General features: G+C 41.2%; 1 protein-coding gene across 6 annotated transcripts in view; it reads left to right on the top strand.

Moving 5' to 3' along the window:
• CTDP1 (CTD phosphatase subunit 1) overlaps positions 1 to 27,918 on the top strand; it is a 201,125-nt gene that overhangs the window by 52,218 nt on the left and 120,989 nt on the right. For 4 of the 6 annotated variants that reach the window (XM_075062883.1, XM_032788427.2, XM_032788403.2 and 1 more), the window contains exon 11: positions 16,410 to 16,572. In XM_075062883.1, the coding sequence (XP_074918984.1) occupies positions 16,410 to 16,572 (163 nt within the window). Of the gene's footprint in view, positions 1 to 13,536; positions 13,646 to 16,409; positions 16,573 to 27,918 lie in introns of those variants that run through there. The other 2 variants (XR_012655332.1, XM_075062884.1) reach the window with 2 other exon arrangements.

The raw sequence follows: 27,918 nt of genomic DNA, 5'->3' as shown, positions 1-27,918 counted from the left end.
CCTCAAAGGTGCTACAGAAGTACAAAGTATTACAAATGCTGAGATGCAAGGTGAATTCTTCTACATGTTCTCCTTTTCATTGTCTCTGTCCTTCTTATATTCTTAGTCTTCACGTGTTAAAGAAATCTCTTGCCACCTCTTTTTTTCTTTCTCAGAAGACTTGCATGTTTTCAGTTCTCCCTTCCCACTTCCATGGTCTGTCTGTCTTTTTGTCTCCTTCATTCCACTTTCCTTGCCCCTTCCCAATATGAATTTCTTAAGTTCCATTCTGATATTTGAAAAGGCAGTTTGCTTTTCAGCTCCTTTTTTAAATCACCATTTTTTAGCCTGCATTTTGTTCTAATACTCTTTTAAATGAGCTGGCAAGAAAGAAACTGGAAACAGTCAAGATAGCAGGTATTCTGAAAGAGTAATTAGAAAGGTTTTGTTGTTCCTTATCTGACATGGGGGAAGAGGAATTTGTCTCGAAGTTTCAAGGAGCTGGGAAGCTTTTATGTTGGACTGAATGTATGTATGACTTTCGTAAAATGCTTGCATGTAAAAATCTGATGTCAGTGTATCATTCAACAACTTCAAAAATTCACTCTCTTAATCTCCATATTCTTCCCTTTTCCCTCTCCAAGTTTACAAATTACTTAGCCAAAAGTTGACATCCACACAACGATTTTCGTTTTGCTTTGTAATGCAAAAGTGGTACCTCATCTGATTCTTCCTCTTTCAAAAGGTATACATCAGTTGGTATCTTCAGCTGGGCGCTTCTGAGAAACCGGTCCCAGACTAGGCCTTTGGAAAATTGTTTCCGCTTCTTAATCATGATTGTTACTCTTTAGCACCCCTGACAGCCAGCGATTGTGGTACAATTGTGCTGCTTTGATTGTAACCAAAAATACTGCATCTTATGTCCAAAATTTTACAAAGTCTGTTGGAGAAAGAAAAATCTAAGAATTTAATGACTTCAGGAAGAAGAAAAATGAGATTTTGAAATAAATGGGTATTCTGAATTTTAGAATAAAGAATAATGTGGAGGTCATGGCTTTCAAGATTACAAGTTTCATGGGCAGAGGTCAAATTTTGGTCCTAATTTGGTCACCAAGAACAATTTCTAGTATATTGGACAAAAACCTAAGGGGAAAGTGACTTCTGCATATGCATGATGTATTTTTTCATGGATTATGCAGATTCCTCAGTTGATCCTGTCTTCAGATTTGCCAATTATGTAGAACAGTACAAAGAATGAATGCTACCTATGATATAGTCATATAAGAAGCTAACCTGTAAACTTCTCAGATTTATTCCTGTCTTGATGTTTACAGGAGCCACTCTAATCATTAGTTAATTTAAAATCCAATTTTCTGTTTGTCAAACCTTCAGTTTCAGAAACATAGGACTTTTACAAAACTGGTAGAGCACTGACTAATTTTTAAAGGTTCACTGGGGCTTCTAGGCAAATTATGGAAAATATTGATTAGAGGCATTTCTGCTTAGGTTGCTATGTTTACTGGGGTTTGACAAATGCACTATCCAATTGGAAATCAGAGGAACTCTTTCCTGGCAAATTGGGGCTTTTCTCATGAGTTTATTTAAAAAAAAAAAAAAAAAAAAAATTTAACCTTTATATTTTGGTAGCACCCAGAGGCCAACAGTGTTGAGGCCCCATTGTGTTAGATGCTATCCAAACATAGAAAATATATCCCAAAGAGCTTAAGTATGAACGACAAGACATAATGAGGGCATGAGACAAATAGGTGGCTCAGAAAGGGAAATGGGGGAGAGAGACTAACACTCAGTAGGATGTGCATAATTCTTAGCCACAGAAAAAATAATCATTGCTTGCCACCTAAGCTTAAATATTTTGCCCATACTGTGTTCCTGTTTAGCGCACAGAAACTGAGAGGTAACAGTTACACTTCATTGTCTCACTTGCTCAGTTGTGGAATGGCTAGAGGTGACAAATTATGCTTTTTTTAAAAAAAACATCGGAAAAGCAGCAAGCCAAAGTGTTTAAAGTTGGGGCTTAAATTTAGGTATCTATATTCCACTATAATCAGCAGGGACTGCTGGTATTCAACACTTCTGAAATTCAGCGAGGGGAATTAGCTAGGTGCCTAATAGGGTCTTATTATCCTAATTTTGGGCATCTAGTTTTCAAAGTTTTATTTGGTTATTTTCATAGATGTCTCCTCCAGGACAGTCACCATAGGTAGAGATGGGCTAAAACAGAACATAATTTCAACAAATTCATAATTCTGAACCTGCCCCGATGGCTTTGGTTACAGGTCCAGTTCAGAATTAGAAAGGACCTATCTTCTGGTTCTGGTTTAGAAATGCTCAAAAATGTGTAAGAACTAAATGGGTCAGGAGTCAAATTCAGAGCCTGTGTATGCTAGTTCCAAAAATGCTAGTACTGAAAGTCATTTAAAAACTGCCAGTTGTATTAAATGTTATTGCTGTTTCACCAGGGAGTTTGTCGCACGTACCACAGAGCAGGAATTTTTGAGACCAATGGCATACAAAAGCAGGTGGAAGGGGATACCCTAGATATAGCAACCCAATGTTCTTTGAGTGATTGCATATGTCCATTCCACTGTAGGTGTTTGAGCTCTCCAGTGCATAGTTGACAGAGATTTTTCTCCTAACGGTACCCATTGGGGCGATCCCAGTGCTCTCTGCTGCCTTGCACATCATTCACAAGCATAAAGGGCCAAACCACCTCTGGGTTTCAAGCATCGCCACTGTCGTGGTAAGGCAGTGCCAAATAGTAACCCTCACCCCAGCTGCCTTACTTGGGGGCAGGGGACCTCGCATGAGTGACAAGTGTGCCATTTCTAATGGCATTTAAGCCTCATTCTAAAAAAAAAAAACTGCAGCCAGATTAAATTTTACTGCTTGAATCAGTGCTACAGCCTCCATCTTGAGTCATTAACCTCAGTCCAGATATTGAGCATCTCAGCACTGGTCAGTAGCATACCTCTGGTGCTACTGGTATTGAGAGGCAGATCAGTGTAGCCGGTACCAAAGAAGAGGCATCAGAAATTGGACTCAGTACCAGGACTGTTAAAAGATGCAAAGAGGAGTTCTTCTAAAGACTCCAGAGTGCGTTCAAGGAGAAATCACTCCCAGAGCATATCTCCTAAGCAGAAGAGTTTGTTGATTCCGGAACCCAGTATGGGTCTGTTGAGATCAGCTCCCAAAGCACCTTTATTGCCATGTTGTCAAATCATGGTACCACAGAGTGTCTTCCCAGTGTCATCTACTTCTGGGGCATTTGAAAGTTGCTAAACCTCTTGGTGATGCTGTCACTGCCAGTTAAAGATACATGCCTAGCACTGGTGCCCAAGGTACTGCCATTAGCACCTTCACATCATCATTGAGCAGATTCATTGGATTCAGCCATCAGGGTATCGAAGTAAAGGGCATCACCTAGGGGAAAGCCACAAATGATCTCCCTGCTCCCTTTTCTTCAGAGCTTGAGCTTTCTTCACCAGTACGGACAGGTATGGCGCCTTCATGGTCACAGGAAAAGGCTTTTTCATCAGGCTCTGAAGTGGGATCCTGTGTGTCCCAGCTTAGCGTGTCCCACCATCAAGAGTATGCCACCTCCCCTCCCTGCTTTCAGATTCGGTTGCAGCAAGGGGCATCCCTGCAGCCAGCTCCATCTACTGGTCATCAGGAGCATCAGCATCATAGCATCAAATACCAAGCCCAGCGCTGAACAGATTCGGGATCCTTCTCATTACCATCTGCAAGAGGAGCAGGAATTGAACCAGCTCTTGGTACCATTGGCATCCTCTTCCTCATCTGCTGATGAGGCAGTTGTGGTGGTGCTTATTTTGCCATCTCTTGATAATTTTAAGACCCATCAGGAATTACTGAGGAGGATGGCAATGGTATTAGACATCCACCTGAAGGAGTCCTGGGAAAAGTTTCAGAAGCTGGTGGACAGTTTGACATCTGGCTCCAGCCAGAATAATCTCATTTATAGAGACAGCTATTTTAGAGCCTACCAAGATTCTCTGTCAGTCTCCAGATTCCCTGCCTCCTTCTGTGCGCGCACAGACACACTCAAGTGTAGAAGAGGTACCATGTCCTCTCTCAGGGGTTCGAGCCCCGGTATAATCTTTCTTGGCTCCCTTCTAGTGGCAGCAGTGAATGAGAGAGAGAGACAGACAGACAGACAAACAAGAGCACCAGGTGGTAATCCCCCCAAAATGAAAAAGACAAGAAGGTGGAATTTTTTGGGAGGAGCTTTTCATACCCCAAATAGTGAAACAACATAATTGGTTTCTTCCGTCTCTGTTTTCCATAATTCTATACCAATTCTAAAGATATTCCTCTCTTTTCACTTTTTGGATTGAGAAACTCATCCCACCTTGGGCACTGAGGTCTGGAGAAGTGAGCACAGGGTTGGACATCACAAAGTACAGAGTTTCTAATCCTGGCTCTGGCACTGAATCACTGAGTGGCCTCCAGGAATTCTTTGCTTGTTTCTTTATCAGTAAAATGGGAATAATAATACTCAAGTGTGTGGAAGTAAAGCATGGAGCAACACATTGAACTATGGGGATAAACCAAAACCGAGAATGGCTGAGCACTGTGCATTTGAATGAAGCAGGATACCTGTGGGGGGAAGTATATGGTGATTTAACTGAAGATTGTATCAGAATGCATATGAGGGCAAAAATAAAGTTGCATTGGCACTGTGCTTGACTTTGCAACCTACATGGTGTTTTTTTTTAAAGGATAACTATAGAGTTGTGTGTCCTAGGAGTCTCTGTTTAGCGTAATCCCTAAAATGAGAACACTTGTAAGCAAGTCCGCTTAATTCAACCACAAATTAGTAAAGCAATCGACATAGAAGTGTTGATTCAGTTTGTGCTGCTGTTTCTAAAAGGCTTAAATAAATCCCCTTTAACAAATATTTACTGTTTTCATTTGAGATAACTGATCTTTTAAACATTTTTGAATGTAAACAGATGCAGTGTTCTTCGAGCACTTGTGTTAATTTCATTCTAGTTTTTTGCATGCTCGCATGCATGGCCGTCGCAGACTTTTGCCTTAGCAGTATCCATAGGACTGGTCATGGCACCTTCTGAAGTGCTGCGCTTGTGTCAGTATATTAGGCACCACTGGCCCTGCGCCCCCTCAATTACTTCTTACCACCCGTGATGGTTGGTCAGAGTGTCTTCCCCTTGCTTTGCAAGTGGTCAACAGTGTTTTCCTAGTGTTACTCTGCCTTTTTTTTGTATATAGTTATTCATTTAGTTAGTTAGTTAGTAATTAGGTGTTAAGTATAGCAGTTAATAAGTTAGAGTTTCTGTTGGGACTTTGCCCCAAGACCGGGCATACCGCTCAGTGTTCAAGGATCTGACTCCCAGGAGCAGTAAGGTATCCTGGCCCCCAATACTGCCTCTCAAAGCAGAGGGGGCTAAAGATCAAAGAGCCCCACCAATGCTGCATATGCTGATAGAAGATGCAAAAGTCCCCCAAACCCCCCCCCACCCTCAATCTAGGGGCAAACAGATCATGGGACCACCTCAGGAGGGCAGTAGTGCACCACCAGTCCCCTGAGCAGAGGCCAAGGTCTCTTTCTGCACAGCTGAGATTCCTGACTCCGCGCCGTAGGTCCCCGGTTAGACAGCTTAGCTTGCTGACACCACGGGCACAATGCAAATCATCTGCAATGGGACATGAGTCCCTGTATGCCCAGCACTTTTCGCCCTCCTGTCAGGTGACACTATGGCACAGGTCTCTCCCCGATGCCATGAGACCCATCCTCTTCACGGCACTTGTCCTCGCATTTCCAGTATCGATCCATTGGCAAGCGCCTGTTGCCCCACTCAGGGCACCACTGCCCTGCTCCAAGGGTCAGCTACAACACTGAGATATCCACAGCCCCTCCCTGGTCACTGGAAGGGGATTCTTTGGGGTTGGAGAAGGATTTTAGCACTTTGCCAAGGCATCACCAACCTCAGGGGGCCCCGGAAATCATCTCGGCCCCTACGGTACCGGCATGGTAGCAAGGCCAATGGCCCTATTGGAATGCATGGGGCATGCCGATGATCCCGGTATCGTTCTCGCAGCAGTCTTCCCTTGCTGCTTTGGAGAGGCAACCTCGGGCACCAACGTTACTGGAATCAGTGCACGGAGCAGACTCCGACATCGGGGAAGAGGAGCAGCTGCCCCCTGCAAAGGAAGGGGAAGCAGCACCAGTCCCTCCCCCAGTAGTAGTCATCCTCCTCATCTGACAAGGCAATTGTGGGACCCTCATGGGCCAGCCCACCCTTTAGTTAACACCAGGCCCTGCTGTGGAGGGTGACCTCGAATTTGGGCTTGGAGGTGGAGGAGATGGCCAAGCAATCCAAAGATGGAGGACTTCCCAGGTGGACTTGTTCATTTCCTGGCAGAACAGGAAATGTCACACATTCTGCTCAATTCAGGGATTGACAAGGGCTCCCTGTTGGAAGCCTTTTTGCTCCAGTGATCAGGAGCTTTGATGTAGGCCTTTCCACCAGCACCATTGATTCACAGGGTCCTGGTGAAGATCAAACAGGACAGGATGAAGGTTATCCTGGTCGCCCCAGCATGGCCTCATCAACACTGGTTTGGTGGCACGCTCCTGGACCTCTCTGTGGCTGCCCCTCTGCAACTACTGGGGGGCAGCCACCGAGCACTTTGGCTGAATCTTCTCTCTCAGAACCACACCAGCTTGCTGCATCTGAACTTGGCAGCGCTGCACCTGACAGCATGGCTACTGCATGGCTAAGCACAAGAACAGCAGTCCTTGGTCTGTATCCAGCAGATTCTGATGAGCAGCAGGAAGCCCTGCACCAGAGCCACCTACCTGGCCAAATGGTAACAGTTCTCATGGTGGGTTGTGGACCAGAGTATCTGTCTCGAACAGTTCAGAATCAACTGCAGCAAAGCCTATCTGCTGCATCCGAAACTTCAGGGCCTGTCTGTTTCGTCAGTTAGATTCCACTTGGCCACTATTTCATACTCCCATACTCCAGTACAAGGCAGGTTGGTCTTTGCTCATGACATGACAGTCTGATTTGTTACCCTCATGTCCAGTACCCTGGCCCTCCTTGGGACCTGAATCTCATGCTGTCGAGATTCATGGGTCCTCCCCCTTTTGAGCCTCTGGCTTCCTGCTGTCTTCTTCTCCTCCTCTCTTGGAAAGTGTTTTTTGCTTTTTCCTGGTGACGATCACATCTGCCCACTGGGTCTCTGAGCTTAGGGCGCTTACCTCAGAGCTGCCCTATACAGTTTTCTACAAGAATAAGGTTCAGCTGCGTCCACGCGCAGCTTTCCTGCCCAAGATAGTTATAATTTTCATAGGCGTTGTGACAAAGTTCCTCCTCTACCTTGGTGGGTCCTGCGCTTCTTGGCAGATTTGCTCACCTCAGTGATCTTCCCCACAGTCTGGGTCAACTCCTCCTGTGTCTGATGAGGAGTTGGGAGGTTTGGGGGGAACCCAGGCCCGCCCTCTGATCCGGGTTCCAGCCCAGGGCCCTGTGATTCGCACGTCGTATAAGTTACCTCCTGTAACAGCTGCATGACAGCTAACTCCTGGGCTACTTCCCCATGGCCTCCTCCAAACACCTTCTTTATCCCTCCACAGGATCTTCCTACTGATGTCTGATAATGCTTGTCTCCTAAATCCTCCAGCAGTACACTCTCTCACTCTCAGCTTCTTGCTCCCAGCTCCTCACTCTCACTCATTCCTAACCTGGCTCCCTCTTGCTCTGATTGGAGATGAGCTCCTTTTTAAGCCAGGTGCCCTGATTTCAGCCCTGCCTTGCATATGGTCCATGCAGGTGTTCTAAAATAAGTAGCTACTCTCTACTGCCTTTCTAGAAAGATCTTAATTGCGCTCCAGGTGCCTTGATTAACCTGGAGCAACTGCCATTTGGTTTACCATGGTCCTAGGGATTTTGTTTAGCTGGGGCTAACACACCTGTTTCTCAGTACTTTACTGTAGCCATCTGGTCTTGCCCCATCACAGCATATATTTGCCTGTCTTCTTTCCAAAACCTCATAAATTGGAGGAAGAGCACAAATTTCATTCTCTCGACATCAGAAGGACTGTGGCCTTCTACATCGAAAAAAGCAAGCCATTCCGTAAGTCGACACAGATTGTTGTGGTGACAGACAGGATGAAAGGTTGTCCAGTGTCCACCCAGCGAATGTCATCTTGGATCACTGCCTGCATCTGTTTCTGTTACAGTCTGGTGAAAGTGTCTCCGCCAGTGATTGTAACCGCCTCTTCGACTAGGGCGCAGGCCTCAGTGGTGGCCTTCCTGGCCCAAATGCCAGTTCAGGACATCTGCAGGGCTGCTACCTGGTCATCTATCTACAAATTCTCGTCTCATTACGCGCTTTACCCTACAGGCCCGAGATGATGCTGGATTCGGTAGAGCAGTGTTGCAAGCTGCACGACTATGAACTCTGAGCCCACCTCCATGGATACTGCCTGTTGACTCATCTAGAATGGAATTGACATGAGCAAGCACTTGAAGAAAAGACGGTTACCAACAGTTCCCTGACTATAATGGTAGTTTAGAGGGACAATTTTTTAACTGTTAGGGTTGGTGACAGCAGTTAAGTAGCCACTGTTTTTAGCAGGTATTAGTTAAGATTTTTTAAGAAGTCATTTATTTATATGCAAGCATCTTGACAATTGGCATCTTAATATAGAGGGGTTTTTTAAAAAAACTAGTAAATGTTAAGAGTGGAATTATAACAATTCCTGAGATGAAGTAATTAAACGTTGTCTGAAAACCATTGCAGATGGCATGCTGGACTTAAAGTAAAAATAAGATGATGTTAAACCCCAGCGAACACTAATAATATAGTAAAAGATAAAGGCAGACTTGTTAGAAAATGGGTATAATTTACATGTGAAAGGTAAAAGCAGCACTGTGGTTTTTAAGTGACAGTAAAGAAACACCAAATATTTAAGTTTACTGAAGTGCGAGCACTTATGGCTGCAGTAAATGTTGTGGAATTCATTTAAAAATGCATGTTCATCTGTAGAATTTCTAGTCTTAATTTACGTGCTCAAAGTGCATTTTTTGCTTTTAAGGTTTTGACAGTAGTCATTTAAAATACTAAATCCATGGTAGTTTTCATGTCATTTTTACACCAATGTGTTTTTAATATAGTCTACAGTGGAACTAAGTGGAGAAGACAAGTCAAAACCTAGCTTTACTAAGCATCTATGTCTTTCAATTCATATGAATAAAAGGACGCACTTGGAAGGTCATAAATAGTCACTACTTCCATATGACAGTCCCACAAATACCCTGTATGGAGATGCTTAACTTAGTATAGGTAAATACTCCCACTGATGATGATGGAACCATTCAACTGTATAAAGTGCACATGCCTATATGTTTTTAGGATCAAAGTCTAAATTAACAAAATACATGCAATTGTTAGTGTCCAGCTGTCAGAATTAGTGTTCGTTACTGTTCAACTGACTAGAATTGTTTTTAATGCCGCTTTGCCAACGTTGTATCTCTTGCCACTGTTCTTAATGAGCAATGTAGTTTAAGAATGGCATTTGAATGTTTTTAACCTTTCCTTAACATCATTTTAGTTGTTGCACTGATACCTGTACCAGTGTACAAGGGTGTAAGATATTTATCTTCAGAAGTGTGTTCACGCATCCTGGACATTAATACATATAATCACTTCAGTGTGTAGGTACATGCACATGCATGTGTACAGAATTTTGTGCTCCCAGTTCTGAAAATATATTCCTGAAACTTGTGTGAGCAGAATTCAATAAACACAGCTGAGATTCTGGAATTAGCATTTAATCTTTTATTCAACATAATCAGTGGAAACTGTAAAGATTGAAAAGTGTTTAATAAAATAAAAATACTATCTTCACTACAAGCCGCTAAGAAGTCTCTCATGTTTTGTACTATTGTTTGGTGTGACGTCAGTGGTGTAAAACCTATTATTCTTTACGTAGTAATAGTGCTCAATTAAGATTGTCATCATTTTTCCAATATTTTCAATGTCTTTTTCTGTAAGTTCAGGATGTGCTGATATTAGTGTGAATATACATGAAACTGGGTTAGAACATACATCCCTCTATCCCTGCACTCTGTATGAACAGTAGGGAACTTGGACCACTTCTTTGCATCCCTCGTTTGCAGACAGAAATTTTGGTAGTCAGCTGTATTATTTCTGTGTATCATCTTCTCAGACTATATGAAAGTGACTTTCAGGCTATGCCTTCTGGTAAATGCTTCAGTAGATGAAAGCAAACTGTATTAGTGACACTATGGAAGGGCCGTCTACCTCGCCATCCAAAGAGAGACCACTACATTTATTTTATTGGCGCTAAGAAGCAAGCAGGATCATTTGATATCTGCTACGTATAATTAGAGTGTAACTTCCTGCCAAGTCACATGCTTAAACTTCCAAACTAACCTGTAGTTTTGTTTTGTCATTCACTTTCTGAAAGAGTTTGACTAACAAATACAAATACCATCAGAATCTTTCTGTTCGCTAGGGTATTTATTTAATGAAAAATGAGTAGTCCTGTATACTGAAGGATGCATATTTTGAACATTTGCCTTCCAGCAGCTGTATTGAGGGTACAAGTGGACTACTGCGTTTTTCTAACTGTAAATAATAATCTTCAGTTCAGTTTCTTACCAAGATGGAATTTTTCAGATTGTATGTGACAAATTATCTGGCAAAGGGAGAAATGCAACAGTGAATAGTCCCTGATGAGCTAACCAAACTCTTTTAGGCCCCTTTGAAAATCCCAGCTTATTTGAATGAATATAAAATTTGAGAATGTAAGAGGAAAAGGATAGCATTTCTACTATATTGTCATATCTCCCATATTTTACATTGATAAATAACATTCTATTGGCAGGAGACTGCAATGCCATATTAATCACATCTCAGCAAGCAATCAGTGACTTCTTGCAGTTTGAAATTAGGGCAGAATTATTTCTATAGCTTTGGAAAGCTAAGGTGTCTTTCTGCTGAGTATTCAGATGTGATGGTGATTTTTACTATTCAATTACTTTTCCCTTTTTAGAGAGTCTGTCTGGCATTCAAATGTTGTGCTCTTTGAAGGGAGCACCTATATAGAATACAGCTTGACATCTAGATGGCTTTCCTCAGGAGGTAGTGTAGATGTTTCACTTAAAGTTAATAAAAGGCTGTTGAGAGCATATGGTTAACTTCATAAATTTATACAGTTCCCAGAATTGTGTCTTGATATTGGTGCCCTAACTGCTGGTGACAACTTGAAATAGCTAATAATTTAAGACAGACTTGCAAAGTTGCGTTCATCTTTGGTGAGCAATTCTTGTTGCTGTGGATGCCATTAAGGGTCATACCCAGGGCATACTTATGATTCCAAATTTCTGTTATGAATTTTGGGATCTTAGGCAGCTGGCGCAAGCTTGGGCCAGGCTGAGGCCAGTGTAGCTTGTGCCACAGGTCCAGTGTGGCATAGAGAGGCTGTAGGATCGGAAGCACAGTGATGGCTTAAAAGGGTTTGTAGAACAGCTAAACATTTGATTCACAGGAAACCGATTCCACAGTTCCTTCTTAGTGAGATTAAACTAAACCAAAATAATGAATTTAATTAAGAGCTGTGAAAATCTCCTACTGTTTGTGCCTGCAACTCTATTTTCCTGTCTTGAGAGATGTCTTCAAGCTTTTCCCTTTTGGAATTTGTCATTAAAACAGCAATCCTCTTGCAATTACACAGGTGCTCAATCCATATCAATGGATGTTTTGACATTTCAGGTATTTAAAAACATTCTTTTATAATTTTCTTGTGTAATTTATATATGCTGATTTAAGCTAAGGCAGTAGTAAAAATCAGTAAACTCTACTTTGGACTATAAATACACCATGCAAAAAAGTCTGGGTGGCTTCCAAAGTGCAGACTAATATCAGTAAAAAGTTAGTAAGTCCTGGTGACCAGGTGACAGAATTGGACTCCATCAGTGCTGTTGCAAACCTCTTAAAATCTCTGATTGTAGATTAAAGAAATACTTTGATCTCAAAGGATGCAAACACCACTTGCAGCAACTAGAGAGCTGACTGAAGATTTGAAATGTAAGAGTTGTTGGTTTTATAGATAAGATCTCAAGGGGCTATATGCAATAGAGATTTTTTCAAACTTTATGGCAATATGGGGTAACAGCATCTCCTGTCTTGGAAGCTGCCTACTTCATCTAGTATGCAAAAGCTGCTGAGAGAGAAGACAAGGAAGGAGGGACCAAGATTCCACTTGATAACAAAATCTTAAACAGTCAGACTGAGAATAAAAGCAAGCATGAGACTTGCTTCTTTGTACCAGGAATATACAGTTGGTGTTATTCAGGTGTATCATTAGTTGTGCTAAACCAGAGGTGGGCAAACTACAGCCCATTGGCCATATCTGACCCATGGGACCTCCTGCCTGGCCCCTGAACTCTTGCCCCGGGGGGCTAGCCCCAGGCCCCTCCCCCACAGCCCCAGCTCACTGCACCGCCACCACAATGCGCTGGGTGGTGCAGCTGCAGAGCCTGGCTTGACCCAGTGCTTTGTGCTGTGTGGTGGCATGGCTGGCTCACACCGGGTGGTACAGCTGCCTGTCCTGCTGCTCTGGGCCATGTGGCTGTAGTGCCGCCAGCCACCGGTGCTCCAGGCAGTGCAGTCGGGGCAGGGAGTCGGGGGGGTTGGATAGAGGACAGGGGAGTTTGGGGTAATGGTGGTCAGGGAGTAGGGCGTGGGTTGGGGTGGTCAGAGGGTGGGGAACAGGGGAGTTTAATGGGGGTAGGGGTCACGGGGCAGTCAGGAAGGTGGGGGTTGAATGGGGCAGTCAGAGGACAAGGAGAAGAGTGGTTAGATGGGGCAGTCAGGAGACAAGGAGAAGGGGTAGTTGGATGAGGCAAGGGTCTGGAATGAGAGGAGGGGTTGGATGCGGTGTGGGTTCTGGGGGCTGTCGGGGGACAGGCAACGGGGGTGGATGGGGCAGGAGTCCCAGGGGTGAGAAGCGGGAGGGGGAGGGGGTTAGATGGGGGGGGCACGGGTGATGCCTGGCTGTTTGAGGAGGCACAGCCTCCCTTAACCAGCCCTTGATACAATTTCGGAAATCCGATGTGGCCCTCAGGCCAAAAAGTTTGCTTGCTCCATGCTAAACTTTAGAGATGTTAAATCAATAGAGTTCCTGCACAGATACAAAATTTGTATCCACCAGCATGGTCCACGGACGTGATTGTAAAGTAGATTTCCACAGATTTGCTGAGCTTTATAAATTCACATTATGCTTTGAAAATTAATTTCTCAATGGCTACTATCAGAACTCAGACCATTTCACAAATGTTAAGCTTTGCAGCATTGACTCTCTCCTGGGTAATACATAGCAATATCCCTTTTTTACACTTGAGGAAACTGAGGTCAGAGTTGGTAATGTCCAAGTCAGAACTAGAATCCAAGTCTCTTGTCCTCAGGACTATATTTTACAAAGGAGGTAATATCTTGCAAGGTTAAATATTTGTTTTGCAGTGCAGGGGTACGTGATTGTGCTTGCAAAGGCTTACTTTGGAAAACCTGAGGTGATTGTTGGGGGATAGAGAAGATGAAAGCTCTTCAAGACACTACCAGACTTCTAAAGGTGAAGGCATTGGGGCTTCTTGTGTAAAACTATAGTGTTCACTGATAATTTAATTTGCGTATATGTACAAATGAGCTCTAAGGGGAACATATTCAAAGGCACAAATGTCAGTTATATGCCTTACTTTAAATAGTATGTAGGTGCCCAATTGCCATTTGTGACTTCTGAAAATTGACCCATGTTCTTAGTTGCACAATATAATAAATATATCTGAGAACCTCTTCTTTGGGTTTTATGTAGTTTATTTAACATAATTATCCCGTGAATATAATTCTGTCCATCCTCTTTTTTTCCCCTGCTGTGTTCTTCAACCTTAAAATGTTAGCACCAGTAGGAGTCATAGCTGGCAGCAGGAGAAAACTGTTGGAAAAGGATGGGGTTGGGACCTAGCTGTATCTCTCAGCTATGCCAGACATTGAATAAAAATGTTATGTCCCAAAATACAGAAGTACATTGGATTGAAAGCTCCCACTGGTGCTAGAGCCGCACTTATTTTCAGCTGTACGTCTGTTGACTCAACATATAGTCCCTTTATGAGGTAGTAAAATGAAATATTTGGGCTGCTAGAAGTTCAGATTGTTGAATCAAAACGGTAATGGTGGGGGGGGGGTGAGAGAGGGAGAGACCTTATAGCTGAGTTTCCCAGCATCTTTTCTAGTTTACCTGCTAGCCCAGTTCTTCTCTCATCCCTGTATAAAATTGGGAGTAACTCTACTGAAAACAAAGGAGTTACAGCAGTATAAATCTAGTGTGAGAAGAGAATCAGGGACATGGTATACAGCTTTTATATCAGTGCCAGGTAAATGGGTATATTTCTTCTGCACTGTAATAAGTATTTTACTGTGGATGATGCTTTCTGTGTAAATGGATTGTCCTGGATAATTCATTGGTGCATTGACAACATTGTATTGCTCTCAAAATTTGTAAGTATAAGAATACAACTTGAAATATGGCCTTCACACTTACCACTTTGGATAGTTGGGTACCCTGGAGACAGAACGGAGCTACAGAAATCAAATACTGGAACAGGCTAACTAATTTGTCAGTCCTTTTTTAAAACAAAACAAAAAAAAATCGCAATATTAACCAAAAACATCTAAACTAACTAACAATAAACGTTTTGATGGGCCAAAACTAGCAGTTAACACAGGTTGACGTATTTCAGCTCCACCTTTCTCTAAAGTAAAATGTTTTTGTACAGTTTCCCATGTTGTAAACAATATATAATACTTAAGTAGAACATGTGGTAATAAACGCATTCCACTCTTGGACATCATTACTCTTTTTGAAATACAGTGGATTTATGATGGTGTACATAGAGGCAATGAAGGACTTTGTCAATGTGCTTCAGCTCTGTAGCACTGAGGTCTGCACCTCTTAACAAACAGTTCTCCATTTCAGGAGAGACTGTATCTTGGTTCGTTGTACCCTATTGCAGCCATTGCCACAATAGGGAGTGTAGCACTAGTACACTACTTACTTGGTTTTCTTTTTGCTAGTTTAAATACATACTCTGTTTAAAAATGTGGTCTGGTATTGCTAGCAACGTATTTCTGTAATACACAAGCCATCACAATTTGCACTTGTTGGAGACAGAGAGGCCAAGGAACGAATAGCCACGGAGACACATACAATATCTGTCTTCTCCAGGGTGACATGAGGAAGCTTGTATTGACATCTTCCTGCACTGTCAATGTGTTGGATAAATAAATTCTACCCTCCAAGGCTGTCAAAGATTTCATGCTGACTACATTCACAAAACAGCATTGTTTTCTTGTTCAGTCAGGCCAATATAAAGGAAAAAAATTTGAAAAGCACAAACTCCCAGTATTACCCATGATGTAGATGAAAGTGTATCCAAAGGCCTTAATAGTCTCTAGTGTTGTAATAAGACCTCTCTGTCTCCTCTTTTTTTTTTTGTTTGTTTGTAATTGACAGAATAAATCACATTATTTACCAGCACTTGAGATCCATGTGGTGATTACCTTGTTTTGTTTGACACACAAGCAAAAAAGATTACCATTGCTAGTCTATGATTCAAGGCAAGAATAAGTGGTTTTGTTTTTTTAACATTGGTTTTAACAGCCAGTTTCCCCCCTCCTTTTCTTCGTCTTTTTTTTTAACTCTCCTGTCCCTCCCAACGAAACCACAATCTACTTTTAATTTTGAATTTCCCTCCTTCAGTCCATGTGTCTATAATATTAATGTTTTAATGAAAGTGTGTGCATGTTTTCTTTGAGATCTTACAGATGTAGTATAGCTGTTCTTGATGTAATGAACATTTTCTCAAAATGCTTGGGATGAAGGGCTTATCTTCACTAGAAAGCTTTACCAGCGAAAGTTCCGCCAGTATAGCGCTACCTACAAAACTATTTGGAAGATTGTGTTAGCACCTGGCAGATTATGCCAATACCTGGTCCACACATCTTCAGATTGTACTGGCAAAAGACATGTTGCACCGTGGATAGGCATTCCAGTGTCCTGACAAGCTTTCTATAACTTTTAAATAGGTATAGGCAATTCAAATATGCAGATTTTTGTGGGGGGAGGGGAGAATACAGTGAGAAAGAGAAGTTGTAGTGATCAATTTTTGCAATTCCAGACACATCAGATTGTTCCAGGTATTCAGAGGAGGGCATAGCAGTACTTCAGTGAAGCTGTAGCTCCTCCGTAACCGTATACTTCATGTTGAATCTGATTCAGTTCTATGAACTTTGTAATTCAAAATGATTTTTTCTCATTTGGGACCTGTAAAATTTTTCAGAGTTGTTCAACCACATCAGCAGCAGCTGTTTGAAGAGGAGTTACCAGCAAATGAGAATGAAGATCAACCTGGTCCTTCCAAACGGAAACGCCAGCCAAGTATGTCCGAGACAATGCCACTGTACACACTATGTAAAGAGGATTTAGAGAGTATGGATAAAGAGGTGAGCTAAACTAACTGTGTGTCAGGATTCTAACAGTATCATTGAGTTAGTCAGTTATGCATAATAGTATTTAACTCTGTTAAATTATGCACATACATGAAATGACTTTGCATGTTACCAGGTGCATGTAACTACTGATGAGGAAAAGTCAAGTTACAGTAACTTGAAACAAAAATATTTTAATTGACTTAGAAATACAGTTTTGTTCAACATGCAGCTACGTGCTGTAAAACCAATTTAAACTACACCACTGTAAATACTTTCATGGTCGTAGGCCTGTAAAGTAGTTATTTCATATCAATATAATTTTGGCTCAAAAGGAAAATGTAAGGTTAATATGCCAACACCTGAATAAAAGATGTGTAATTTATTAAATGCACTCAGAATATCCCTATAACTTAATTTTCCAGCTCTCTTGTTTGCATCACAAATCAAACGGTAAACGTAGAAGGGCAGTATATATTAAATAGTTTTGTTACGTTAGTTGGGACTGGTATTGTTTGCAATCCCATTTAGGCTTGGAGTCTTCGAAATGCTGTCTTGGAGGTGGATATAATATTTTCCATACAGCTTGGTCAAGAGTCTGCCTTTCGATTGAAAAGTGTAATGAACAGTCTCATTTACATCACATTTGTTTGCTGGTTCTCCCAAATAATCAAATATTATTATTTATAGCACTTATGGTCCCTAGTTAAAGACCCAGACTGCATTGTCCTAGGTGCTGTACAAACACAGTAAAGTGACTGTTCCTGCACCAAAGAACTTACAGTGTAAGACAAGAGATGATGGATACAGACAGACATACTGGGAGCAGAGGCGTGAGAGGAGTACAAGAAAACAATGAGATGTTGTTGGTCATCATTGGCCAGCACAGTACACCACCAGCCTAGCTGTTAAGCTTTTTTGTAGGCACCAGAGCAAAAATTTTTTTGAATTTTGTTAGATTTTCAAATTAGAATAATGTATTAGTTTTGCAGATGTTTACAGGAAGCTCCTTCCACGCATAAGGGATGGCATGGGAGAAAGCAGTTTTCAAACAAGCACGCTGGAAAATTTAACAAATAGGTGATGGCATCGTGGGTGGAGGTAGGAATGAAGGAGAGATGATAGATGGGGTAGGGACAGTCTATAAAAGGGCCTTGAAAGTGAAGTGAAGTAGCTTACTTTTTGATAGCTGAGGGAAGAATTTTCTGCTCAGGCATTTGTCAGAGAACCTTTCTCGACTCCTTACTACTTGGACCATCTCTGAAGTGACTGTTCCAAACTCTGTGTTCATTCCTCACACTTCCATATTTTTCCATCTGCAGTGTAAGGGCTGAATAGTGGTCATGTGACAACAGCAAGCTGCTTATAAGTATGTTGTGATAGCAGTAGCTATGTTTCTGAATATAGACTACATTGCTTGCTTTCCTGTTCCGGAGCATGTGATCTACTTTTGAGCTTCTCTTGTTTTATGTTTCATCAGGTAACTTTTCTTCCAACATCTGGCTCCCAGATGACACAATAGCTAATGTTCCATTGCTTGGATTTTTCATGTAGGAGCCCTGATGATGAGGTTACTTGAACTGGCAGTCCTCTCAAGAACAAATGTGATTCTGTGTGAAGTCTGTCATTGTAAGGAAGTGTTGTCACCTACCCGTCCAAAGCAGCCATTTATTTCTGGTTGTGTCCCTTGGTCCTTCTCACCTGTGCTGTTCATAGCTGATCTTCTGGTTAAGCCAAATATAATAATAAAAAACATCAGAGCTACAAAACATCATAACCTCTGTTCTGACATTTTTGTGCTGAATTTGAAATAGTAATTTTGTGGGGAGCACTGTAGAGGTAACATAGTACTTTTCCATAATAAGTACCGATTGTATTGGAAGCATAGTACAGGGAGATTGGTCTAATACTTCAAATAATGATCCAGATTCCTTCAATGATTTGAAGGATTTCAGAATGCCCTGAAATGACAGAAATGCCTATAATCAGCTGTATCATGTTAAATTACAAAGTTACAAGTGACACACTAATGAAACATTAGAAACTTTAAAGTTTTCTAATGCTCTTTTTATTCTGAAATAACTAAATGTATTCTAGTGTTCTAGGTGCATTATAAATAAGCATGTATTCTCTGCAGTTTTCCATTAGTAGTTCTTGGTTCTCTTACAGCACACATTAAATTGACATAATTGTCTCTTTAGTTGATTACTAAGTATTATTGATAACTCCTTCAGTGTTTGAAAAAATCTTTCATGTAGTTTTTCATTAGACTGCCATTTCTTAAAAGTACTTCTTAAAAGCGTATTTATTGCTTTCAATGTTCTGACTTGAGCTACAGGGTGAATGTTTGTACAGAAAAATGTAAGATTTAAGATTATAGAAACATATTGGTTTCAATAAGATCAATACTGTATGAGAACCTTGGTATCTGGAACCTTGTCTTGCCATCTTATCCTCATCAGTTTCCTCAGACAGCCCATGTGATAGTGATTCAGCTTCATAGCATGGCATCTGTACATGGTCCAGGTTTCACATGCATACATCAGAGTTGGCAAGTATCATTACATGTATATATGTGTGCATGTAATGATACTGTGAGGCATGCAGGAGACATGGTGGAAGTTGAACACTGAAAGCACAGCTCTGGAGAAAAGACACTGCCTGTTAATGGTCCAGCGTAACAGCAAAGAACTTTGCTCTCGTGTTCTGCTCTCGTGTTCTGCTCTATCAGCTTCTCTTACAGAAATCATCACCGATCCCCCACGTGTAGCTAGGAAGTGGAGGCAAGGACAAGGAAAATCAAAATGAACCTAAATTAACTACTATAAGTGAATGACCTGTAGGAATTTTACCTCTAAACTTATAAGGCTTTCCCTGTAACTTGCAAAAGAATGCATCAAAAAGAAATGCAGTCTGTATCAAAGTGAATTAAGTGTGCAGTGTTCCACAGCACGGGAAATTTGCTATTCTGTGGGGGGAAGGAGAGTATCATTGGGATTAGGATTATCTTTAAGCATTTAAGCCTCCAAGTGTTTTTTCATTGTAAATAATGGAGACCTTCCATTAGTAAAGTCTGTTCATGGATGAATCTGCTTCTCTTGCAACCAGTTGCAAATAGATTTATGTAACTAACTTTTTTCCTCCCCTTGTTTGCAGTAGAAAAGCAAATGCACATAGCTGTAAAGTATCATCCCAACAAGGAGAGATGTTCACAAATTGGAAAACATCCAGAGAAGAACAACAAAAATAATGTAAAGGTCTAGAAGACATGACCTATGAGGAAAGATTGAAAAAATTGGGTTTTAGTCTGGAGAAGACTGAGAGGAAGTATAAGTTTTCAAGTTCATAAAAGTTTGTTACAAGGAGAAGGGTGAAAAATTATTCTCATTGACCTCTGAGAAAAGGACAAGAAGCAATGGGCTTAAATTGCAGCTATGGAGACTTAGGTTAAGCACTAGAACAAATTGCCTTGGGAGGTTGTGGATTCTCCGTCACTGGAAGTTTTTAAGAACAGGTTGGACAAACACCTCTCAGGAATGGTTTGCTATTGCTTAGTCCTGCCTTGAGTGCAAGGGACTGGACTAGATGATCTATTGAGATCCTTTCCAGTCCTACACTTCTAATTCCTCAGAGAAAGTACATTAAGAACAGCTCTACCTCCTACCCCTGTTCCCCAAAAATCCTTCTCCAAAACCCAGCCTTTTCTTGCATATGGATCATGAGTATCTTTTCTATTTTAGCTGCCACATATATATCTTTTTTTTTTTTTACATTAAATAAGCAAGCTGTAGCAAAATTACCAATACTTGACGAGATCACCAGTATCCTTGTATGTTTAGAAACTAGGTTTATCGCATCCTTTTTCAGATCAGTATTTCTCAGCCTCTTAGATATTAAGAAAGCTATACTTCTAAGATCATTCTTCCTATTTAATGGCACTAGGTGAGATTTCTGTGAAATGTATCAAGTATACAATTAAATAGTTACCTTATTTAATAAAGTTAAATTTATCTACCTCTCCTCTTGTCTTGTGATGCCATAGATAACTTGTATGCTTGTTGCAGAAAATTTCATTGCTGATGGAACTTGGCTTCACGTTTGTTTGCAATGGTTTTTATTTGGCTGTTTGCATGGATATCTATCAGGCAACTGAAAGGTGGCTTTCAGCCCCCACAGCCTTGTTCAGATTTTTACCCCTTGAAACCATTTTTTTAAAAAAAGACCCATATTTTGTTACCATGTCTTCTCGTAGCCCTTTCACTTACTTGTAAAGAGTATTTCTCATTATGAGCCCAGTTTGCATAATGAATTTTCATTTGACAGTAAGTCAAGCTATCAAAGCCAGGATTTTCCATACCATTTCCCTGCTCAGCCTCCAGGGAAGCAATCGTTCCCAGTTGTTCATTTGTCTCCTAGTAGCATCTGCAGAAAATGACCTTCTGATACCTCAGTTCTCTTGCTGTCCATATTGAGTCCATTCTGGGAAGAAGTTCCGACTTTCCACTCCCTGTCTTGTGTGGTGATGTCACAGCCATGCCAAACTGAAATGGGAGCAGAAGATAATGAAGCAGATGTTTGCAGCACTTGTCAGCAACTCCTCTCAGCACCGTAGATCAGAAGAGAACCAGCCCCAGAGGAGCTTCCAGAATGATTTGGCTGATCAGATTTATAGGGAAGTCCAGTGATGGGGGGTCTCCTGGAGGAAGGAAGTGCCAAAACCTCTCCTTAGCGCCACTGCTCTCTCATCCAGCAGAGCCCTTCTTGCAATTACCATAGCGTGGAATAACTGGTCCTGTGCAGCCTACATGTTGAGTAAGCATTTCACTTCCTTATTTACTAGAGCTAGAACCCTTTTTGCTGCTGTTGCCACCTCCCATCCTTGGGTTCACCAACTCCATCCATCTCTTCTAGGATTGTCTTCTCTTCTACCCACAGCAAAAATAAATAAATTCTCTTCCTCCCAGACAGGGCTCTCTGGGAAAGGGAGAATTGGATCCAAACTCACACTCAACCATCCATCTCTTCTGTTTCCTACTAAACTCAGTGGAGATGCACTAACTTACACCGGCTGAAGATTTAACCCATAATCTGCAAAAGAATACATCACAAAATGTGCATTTTATATCAAAATGGATTTAAGTATACACAATGATTCAGCTAAGCGAAACATTCTCCATGTTTTATTCTTTCAGACAAGTACTTGTGCATACACCTTATACAAAGGTTAATGTAAGCAGAATATTGTAATCCATTGGTCCATATTATCACTGTCCCTACTACTTCCATCCTGCTAAGCATATTATAGGTAGTGGCAAGTCTTCTGATTATTGTTTTGTTCTAAATTAGTAAATGTAGCTATAACATGCTGTGAATTAAGGATCAGCATTTCCCTCACGCAGTTTAATGAAAGCGATTATCTCAGTGAATACTAGCCCTTTGGTTAGTTTAAAATATTAATTGGATGAGATGGATGTGTCTACTGTAAAATGACAGTTGCTTTGAGCTCACTTATACACATAGCTCTACCAAATTCACTATCCCTTTTCATAAATTTCATGGTCATAGAATTTTAAAAATCTTAAATTTCAAGTGTTGAAAGATAGCATGAAAATATATATTATATAATTAAATGGCAAAGTATAAACATATTGTAATGCCCGTAAGTTAACCAAAGCAGGTGGGGGGAAAAAAGTTTGGGTTTTGAATGTGAGTATGGAGCATCCTGCAACAGTCTTTCTTCATTCCCTGTTTCTGCGCTGAAAACACTTGTCCATGTTTAAACACAGCTCTCTCTGCATCCATGGAGTTCATTGGAATTGTCAAACAGAACGAGCTAGCTTTGTGAGATAGGGAATTCTGTCTTCCACTGACTTCCAAAACTGTAGCTCGGGCAAAGTGCATTCCATTTCATTGGGAATATTTTTGTAAGCAGGAATCTCTAGCCTACAATTCTTGTTAATGCCAGGAATTGCATTGAGATGTTAATTCCAGCATCAACAGGTGCATTTGTGCAGGATCAAAAATATGCACAGCTTTTAGGAATCTTGCTGCAACTTGTTGAAACTTTTGAGCAGTTTGGTTTTTTCTACATAGCTTGACTTCTCTACAGCTGTAATGTTGTCTGAGCTTCTTTGCCATGCAAGAAAACACCTGCTGAGCACTGGGATTTAACTCAATGTTGTCAGAGTGATTTTTGTTTGACTGCGCTTCAGCCCAGAACAGTACATCCATTACTTTGTTGTAAGCTTTGTGGACTGTGACATGTCAAGATTCAAACCAACTGAAGTCCATCAGTCCTCTGACATTCTTGGCAACAAGCTGAATTTCCTCATTCAGCTGAGCATCATTTAGAAGGGTTGAAAGTTCTATTAAAACTGGTATTGTGCAGCCCAAAACCAGGAAGTCCAACAAGTAATTACTGACTCTGGGGGAAATGCAATTTTTTGTTCCCCCATTTCAGTCTCATTTGCAATGTACTGCCTGTATCAAAGACTGCAGCTAGGGCAGTGTTTAAAGATCTTTTTTAATGTAGCTGAGCAGTTTGTTGACTTTACCAAACTTGCACCGTCACAGAAACCTTTGGAAGATAGTTCTGTCATAGGTTATTTGCACTTGGTAAACAACTCCTTTTTTGTATGTTCCATTGAATGAATTTGCACAGCTTTGGGTGATCAGGTTTTTCCAGCGGTATATTAGTGCTTGCAGATGCATCCACAAGTTCCACTGTAGCTAAATGACAGATCTCGGAGCTCTATCGTCATCTTAAAAAGAGAATATGTTGTTTGTTTCCCATCAGTGCAACATCTGCAGCCACTTTCGGAGTCTAAGTGGAATCCAACAAGACATTGTAGCTTGTACAAAACAGTTTGTCACCATCAGTATGTAGAATTTGGCTTCCGCTACAGTACTGATTGTAGAGGTTTTTTGATTTACTTTGGATCCTCATTTTAAAATAGCCTACTGGAAGACAAGTGAAATTATCAATTGAAATCACTATGCTACAAAACCACCCTGGATTCCCATATCTACCAATCATGAATTGAGCCCTGAGTGTTTGCTGCTGTAAAGTGTCAATCAATAAATCCTGTCAAGTTCATGACCTTTCTTTATATTGAAACAAGCTGCTAATCACATCTGGAACCTGTAACTGTGCATATAACGGCATTGGATTTTACTATAGGGTAAAAGTACACAGAAGACCGGATTTCAGTGTCTGTGATACATCTTTCACGGCCATGAATTTGGTAGGCTCTTGTACAGAACTATGGCTATTAAAAATCTGCTCTTACACTTCTGATTTCAGATAATTCTTACAAGAAATTTCATTATGCGTGGCTTCTTAAAATACATACACTATACATTACATAGAAATTAACTACTGATTCTCTTCTATAAATTGTTAACTTGGTTGGCTTCAAGAACATTCAGAGAAACAAATTTTAGTTGCTCTTGTTAAGTCTTCTTTCAGTTGACTCATTGGCCTTCTAGAGGTGTGTGTTAAAATTTGTTGCCTTAATTCTGGGTGAAGTGGTCTGAATTCTTTTCAGGGAGGCAGGATGAGAATGGATAAAAGTATGCATGCAGCAGAGTCTCAAAGTTAATAAATGCAGTGGGCTACATTGAGAATAATTATGGGTTATCTAGTCAATATGACAATATCATGAAAGTAAGTTTACCAAAACAACTTGTATAGCTTGTGCTGTTACTTATGTCAAACAGATTATTGGTTTGTCCAGACATTTGGCGGAACTGGTTGTATTTCCTTGTTTCTGCTTAAGCACTTCCAGTACCTCCATGTTCCTGTTCTCTTCTTGAAAGGTCCCCTTCTGCAACCTTCTTCCCTTACATGGTCCCTGAACTAAGCCAAGTCTAGCTGTACTCTGTCTGCAGCCCATCTCGTCTGTCAGCTTCTTGTGTAAGAAAGCTTGATGTCTGCATAGTATGGACATTGATCAAAGACCCATTTCTCTCCCCAGTGTGTCCATTCCAGACAGCTCACTATGTGCAGTATTCAGCTTTTATTGCCTAAAGTTTTAGTAATGCAAGACTATAAATGTCATTTGTTTTTCTTTGTTTCAATATTTTAATTGGCTGTCACTTTAAGTATATGGTAGACAAATGTTAAACCTGTGGTGCTAGTACTTTGGCATCCAAATACCCCATTGCATACACAAAGCACATGTGGTTAGCAGTTGCATCAGAAAATTTACATCAGGTTTGTAATGAAAATAGACTGCCTAAACTGTTGTGGAAATAAGTAAGATGTATTAATTAATTTCTGGCTACGACTTTACTTTTATAGTTCTACGAACAGGATTAAAGAATGTTTTGTTGTTTGGTGGCTTGTAAAGTATAATGTCAGACTGGCTATCACACCTTTTTTCTCCTTTGATTATTAGAGAGAACTGTGATAATTGAAGTTGTAGAACACATTTAAGTACATCAACTGCAACCCAATATCTAAAGGAAAGATCCCAGCTTATTTTGAGTGATAGTGAGAAAATGAAATTAAGGGATGCAACAATTGTAAAAGCACCAATTAAGTCTATAGGAATGTAAAAGATAGTGGTTTTACCTGTAGAAGAAAAAAATAAAAACCTAGAGTGAGAGCGAGAGGAACATGAGGGAAGTAGACAATGGAATAGAAGTTTTGCTTTCATTGATTTCATATGTTCAGTTCTGAAGAGATTCAGAACACTAGAGAGGACTGGATCAGACTAGTTCTAATAGTTGTTTATGCAAACTTCCATTTCAGCTTAAGGGAATTGGAAAAGGTCATTGACTATGTATTCCAAAAATCAGCATTGATCATCTTTAGGCACTAGAAATCAGTCTAATGAAAAACATTGGAGAATGGAATTAGAATTAGAAGCAATTGAAATTAGTGAAGTTTGGGAACAAATGCAGTGCAGACAAATCAGTAGTACAGTTTGAGTTGGTAACTGACATTTGAAAGATTTATTCACTGTTTCCTAGCAAGTTTTTGTCTGCAACGTATCAATTTACTGGCCTGGCTCTGTCTGTTACTGCTGTCCCCCTGCTGCATTCCTTTTTCCCCTCTCCTTTCTGTTTGTCCTGTGTGGCCGCCCTTCCCGGCCATTGTGCTAACTAAAGTCACAGCCCTATTCATAGAAATGGCTTGTACAGACTAACTGGAGCCATTGCTCTGCCTAGGGAGGGGGCTTCTTGCTGCTTTGTTTGGCTCCTTTGTTCAGACCCGGGCCTTGGTGGGGTGGGGGGCATGCCCAGAATGCAAGACCCTGAAGAAAAAAAAAAAAAAATAAAAAAAAAAATGGCCAACTAATTAAGCATATGGTATACCTGTGCTCAGAACATGCCCAGCATGCCTATGCTTACCTGCGGCCTCCCTGCCTTCTCTTCCTCCCCTGCTATCAAGAGAGCCAATCAAAAGTATTGTGGGAAACTGCCTGAGTGCCTTAAAGCTGGACATTCTGATCAGACCTCGGAGAAGTCCTTGCTTTGCCACCTGGTCTGATCAACTAGGGGTCTTTTGGGGGACCCTCTCCCCGCTCTCGTTTGTTTTTGTGAGCGTACCCCCATTTTTAAATCCCCTCCCACGAACATCGAATTTGTGCCTGGGAGATCTCTGATTATTGTAGCGAATTAAGGTCCTGCGTCTCCATCCTCCGATTGCTACTGCTGTTCCTGTCTCTGTGCTTGCTGCTGTCCTGGGAATTGGTAAGAACTCCTCTTGCAAACTCCCCCCTGTCTCCTAGCCTGCTGGCCTTGTTTCCCAGGCGACAGACCCAAGCTAACTCCTTGGTCTGTATCTGTAATCTGTTTTCTTGCTCCGCAGGCCCTTTGCTTGGCTAAAATAAGCCTGTGCAGCTGCTAAGCTGTGCCTTCCTGGACTGTATCCTGGTGTGCTTGCAGCCGCCCCAGTGCCTGCAGCACAGTTAGTTAACCCTCTCTTCCCCCAACCCCCAGGCTGTTACCCTGGGGCACACAACCCACCTTGCCCTTCTGGAACTGCTCCCTCCCGATCAGAATTGGCATAGTGTAAGTGCACCTATTAGAATTTCAGGGTTCTTAGTCTAGATAAGTTGTAATTTCATTTTGAAGGCTGTGGTTAAGTTAGGTTTAGAGAATTGTTTGTATTGATGCTCTGAAGTTAGGTTTAAAAAATTGTTGCATGTGTTTGTTACTTGCTATTTGTGTAGTGTTGGTTAAGTTAGATCATAGATAAGAGTTTGCTGTGTTCTGTATAATTGTGGTTAGTCTGTCTTCCCGCTGCCCTAATCCCCCCCGCCCCCAGCTGCCCGTGTCTCCCCCAGCTCCCCACCACTCATTTTGCGTCCTCTCTGCTGTTTAAACTTGCCAGCCTGTCTGCTTCTCTGTGTCTCCCTGAGTTAAATCTGCCTCTGCAGCGCCCTGCCTTTGGTCTTGCTCCATCACATGCTCCTCTTCCCCCATCTCCCAACCTCCTTCCTCTACCACTGCCTTTTCTTCTCTCCTCTCTCTCTCTGGTCTCTCAATCCCTTCCCCCACGTGTTCACCCCGCTCCTACTACTGCCAAACCTCAATTGTATACAGAGTCTAGCATAAAACCATTGGTTACCCTTTCTCTCTGACACACCCTCACATTTTACATTTACACCACTGGACACCATTTTTTACTAGAGTTGTTGGTTATTTAACACATTTTACCATAACTGTTAGTGGTTATAGTGCGTGACACCCTTTACATAGACTGTTAGCTACCTGTTACATTTATATCAGTGTTAATTGGGTTACCAACTGATTGTACCCCACTATTGAACCGTATACTATTTACTAAAAGAAACCCCTCCCCAATTGTCTACCTTAACAAACCCCATACCCCTCACTATTGAATTTTTCCTGTTTTTGCATTTTCTTAATAAAGTTTATTTTGCACCCCACCAGTGCAGTAGTTGTCCCCCAAGATCCCCTACCTGCTGGCAGGGTCAGGCTCCACAGATTTTTTCAGTGGTTTGCATGTTTTAATGTTCAGTATGCTTTTTCTTTGCTCAGCCATGCTCAAGGCAAACTAGCTTTTGAATGTATTCTTGCAACAGATTTTTGAAGTACTAAAATGTGTTCAGAGGTTTTTAATCATTAAAGCAAGAAATAGTTGTGATAGCTGTTTTCATTTCACATCAAACCAGGCATCAAATACCAAAATATCATCTCTGTTTATACAAACAGAAAAATCAGTCTCTTTTTTTGTAAAGGATAACATAGTATACTTAATGCCTGCTGCAGTTAGGGTTTTCTGTTTTCTCTATAAAGTTCTCTATAAAGGCATTTATAAAAATCCATTCTTCTCTTACACTTGGTGAATTAAAAAATAGCATGGGGGCAAATTACACGTATTCTACA

Source organism: Chelonoidis abingdonii, chromosome 2 (genome assembly GCF_003597395.2).
Source record: "Chelonoidis abingdonii isolate Lonesome George chromosome 2, CheloAbing_2.0, whole genome shotgun sequence".
In the NCBI taxonomy this organism is placed as follows: Eukaryota; Metazoa; Chordata; order Testudines; family Testudinidae; genus Chelonoidis; species Chelonoidis abingdonii.
The sequence above is the reverse complement of the archived record's forward strand: the minus strand, read 5'-3'. Positions and strand labels throughout refer to the sequence as shown.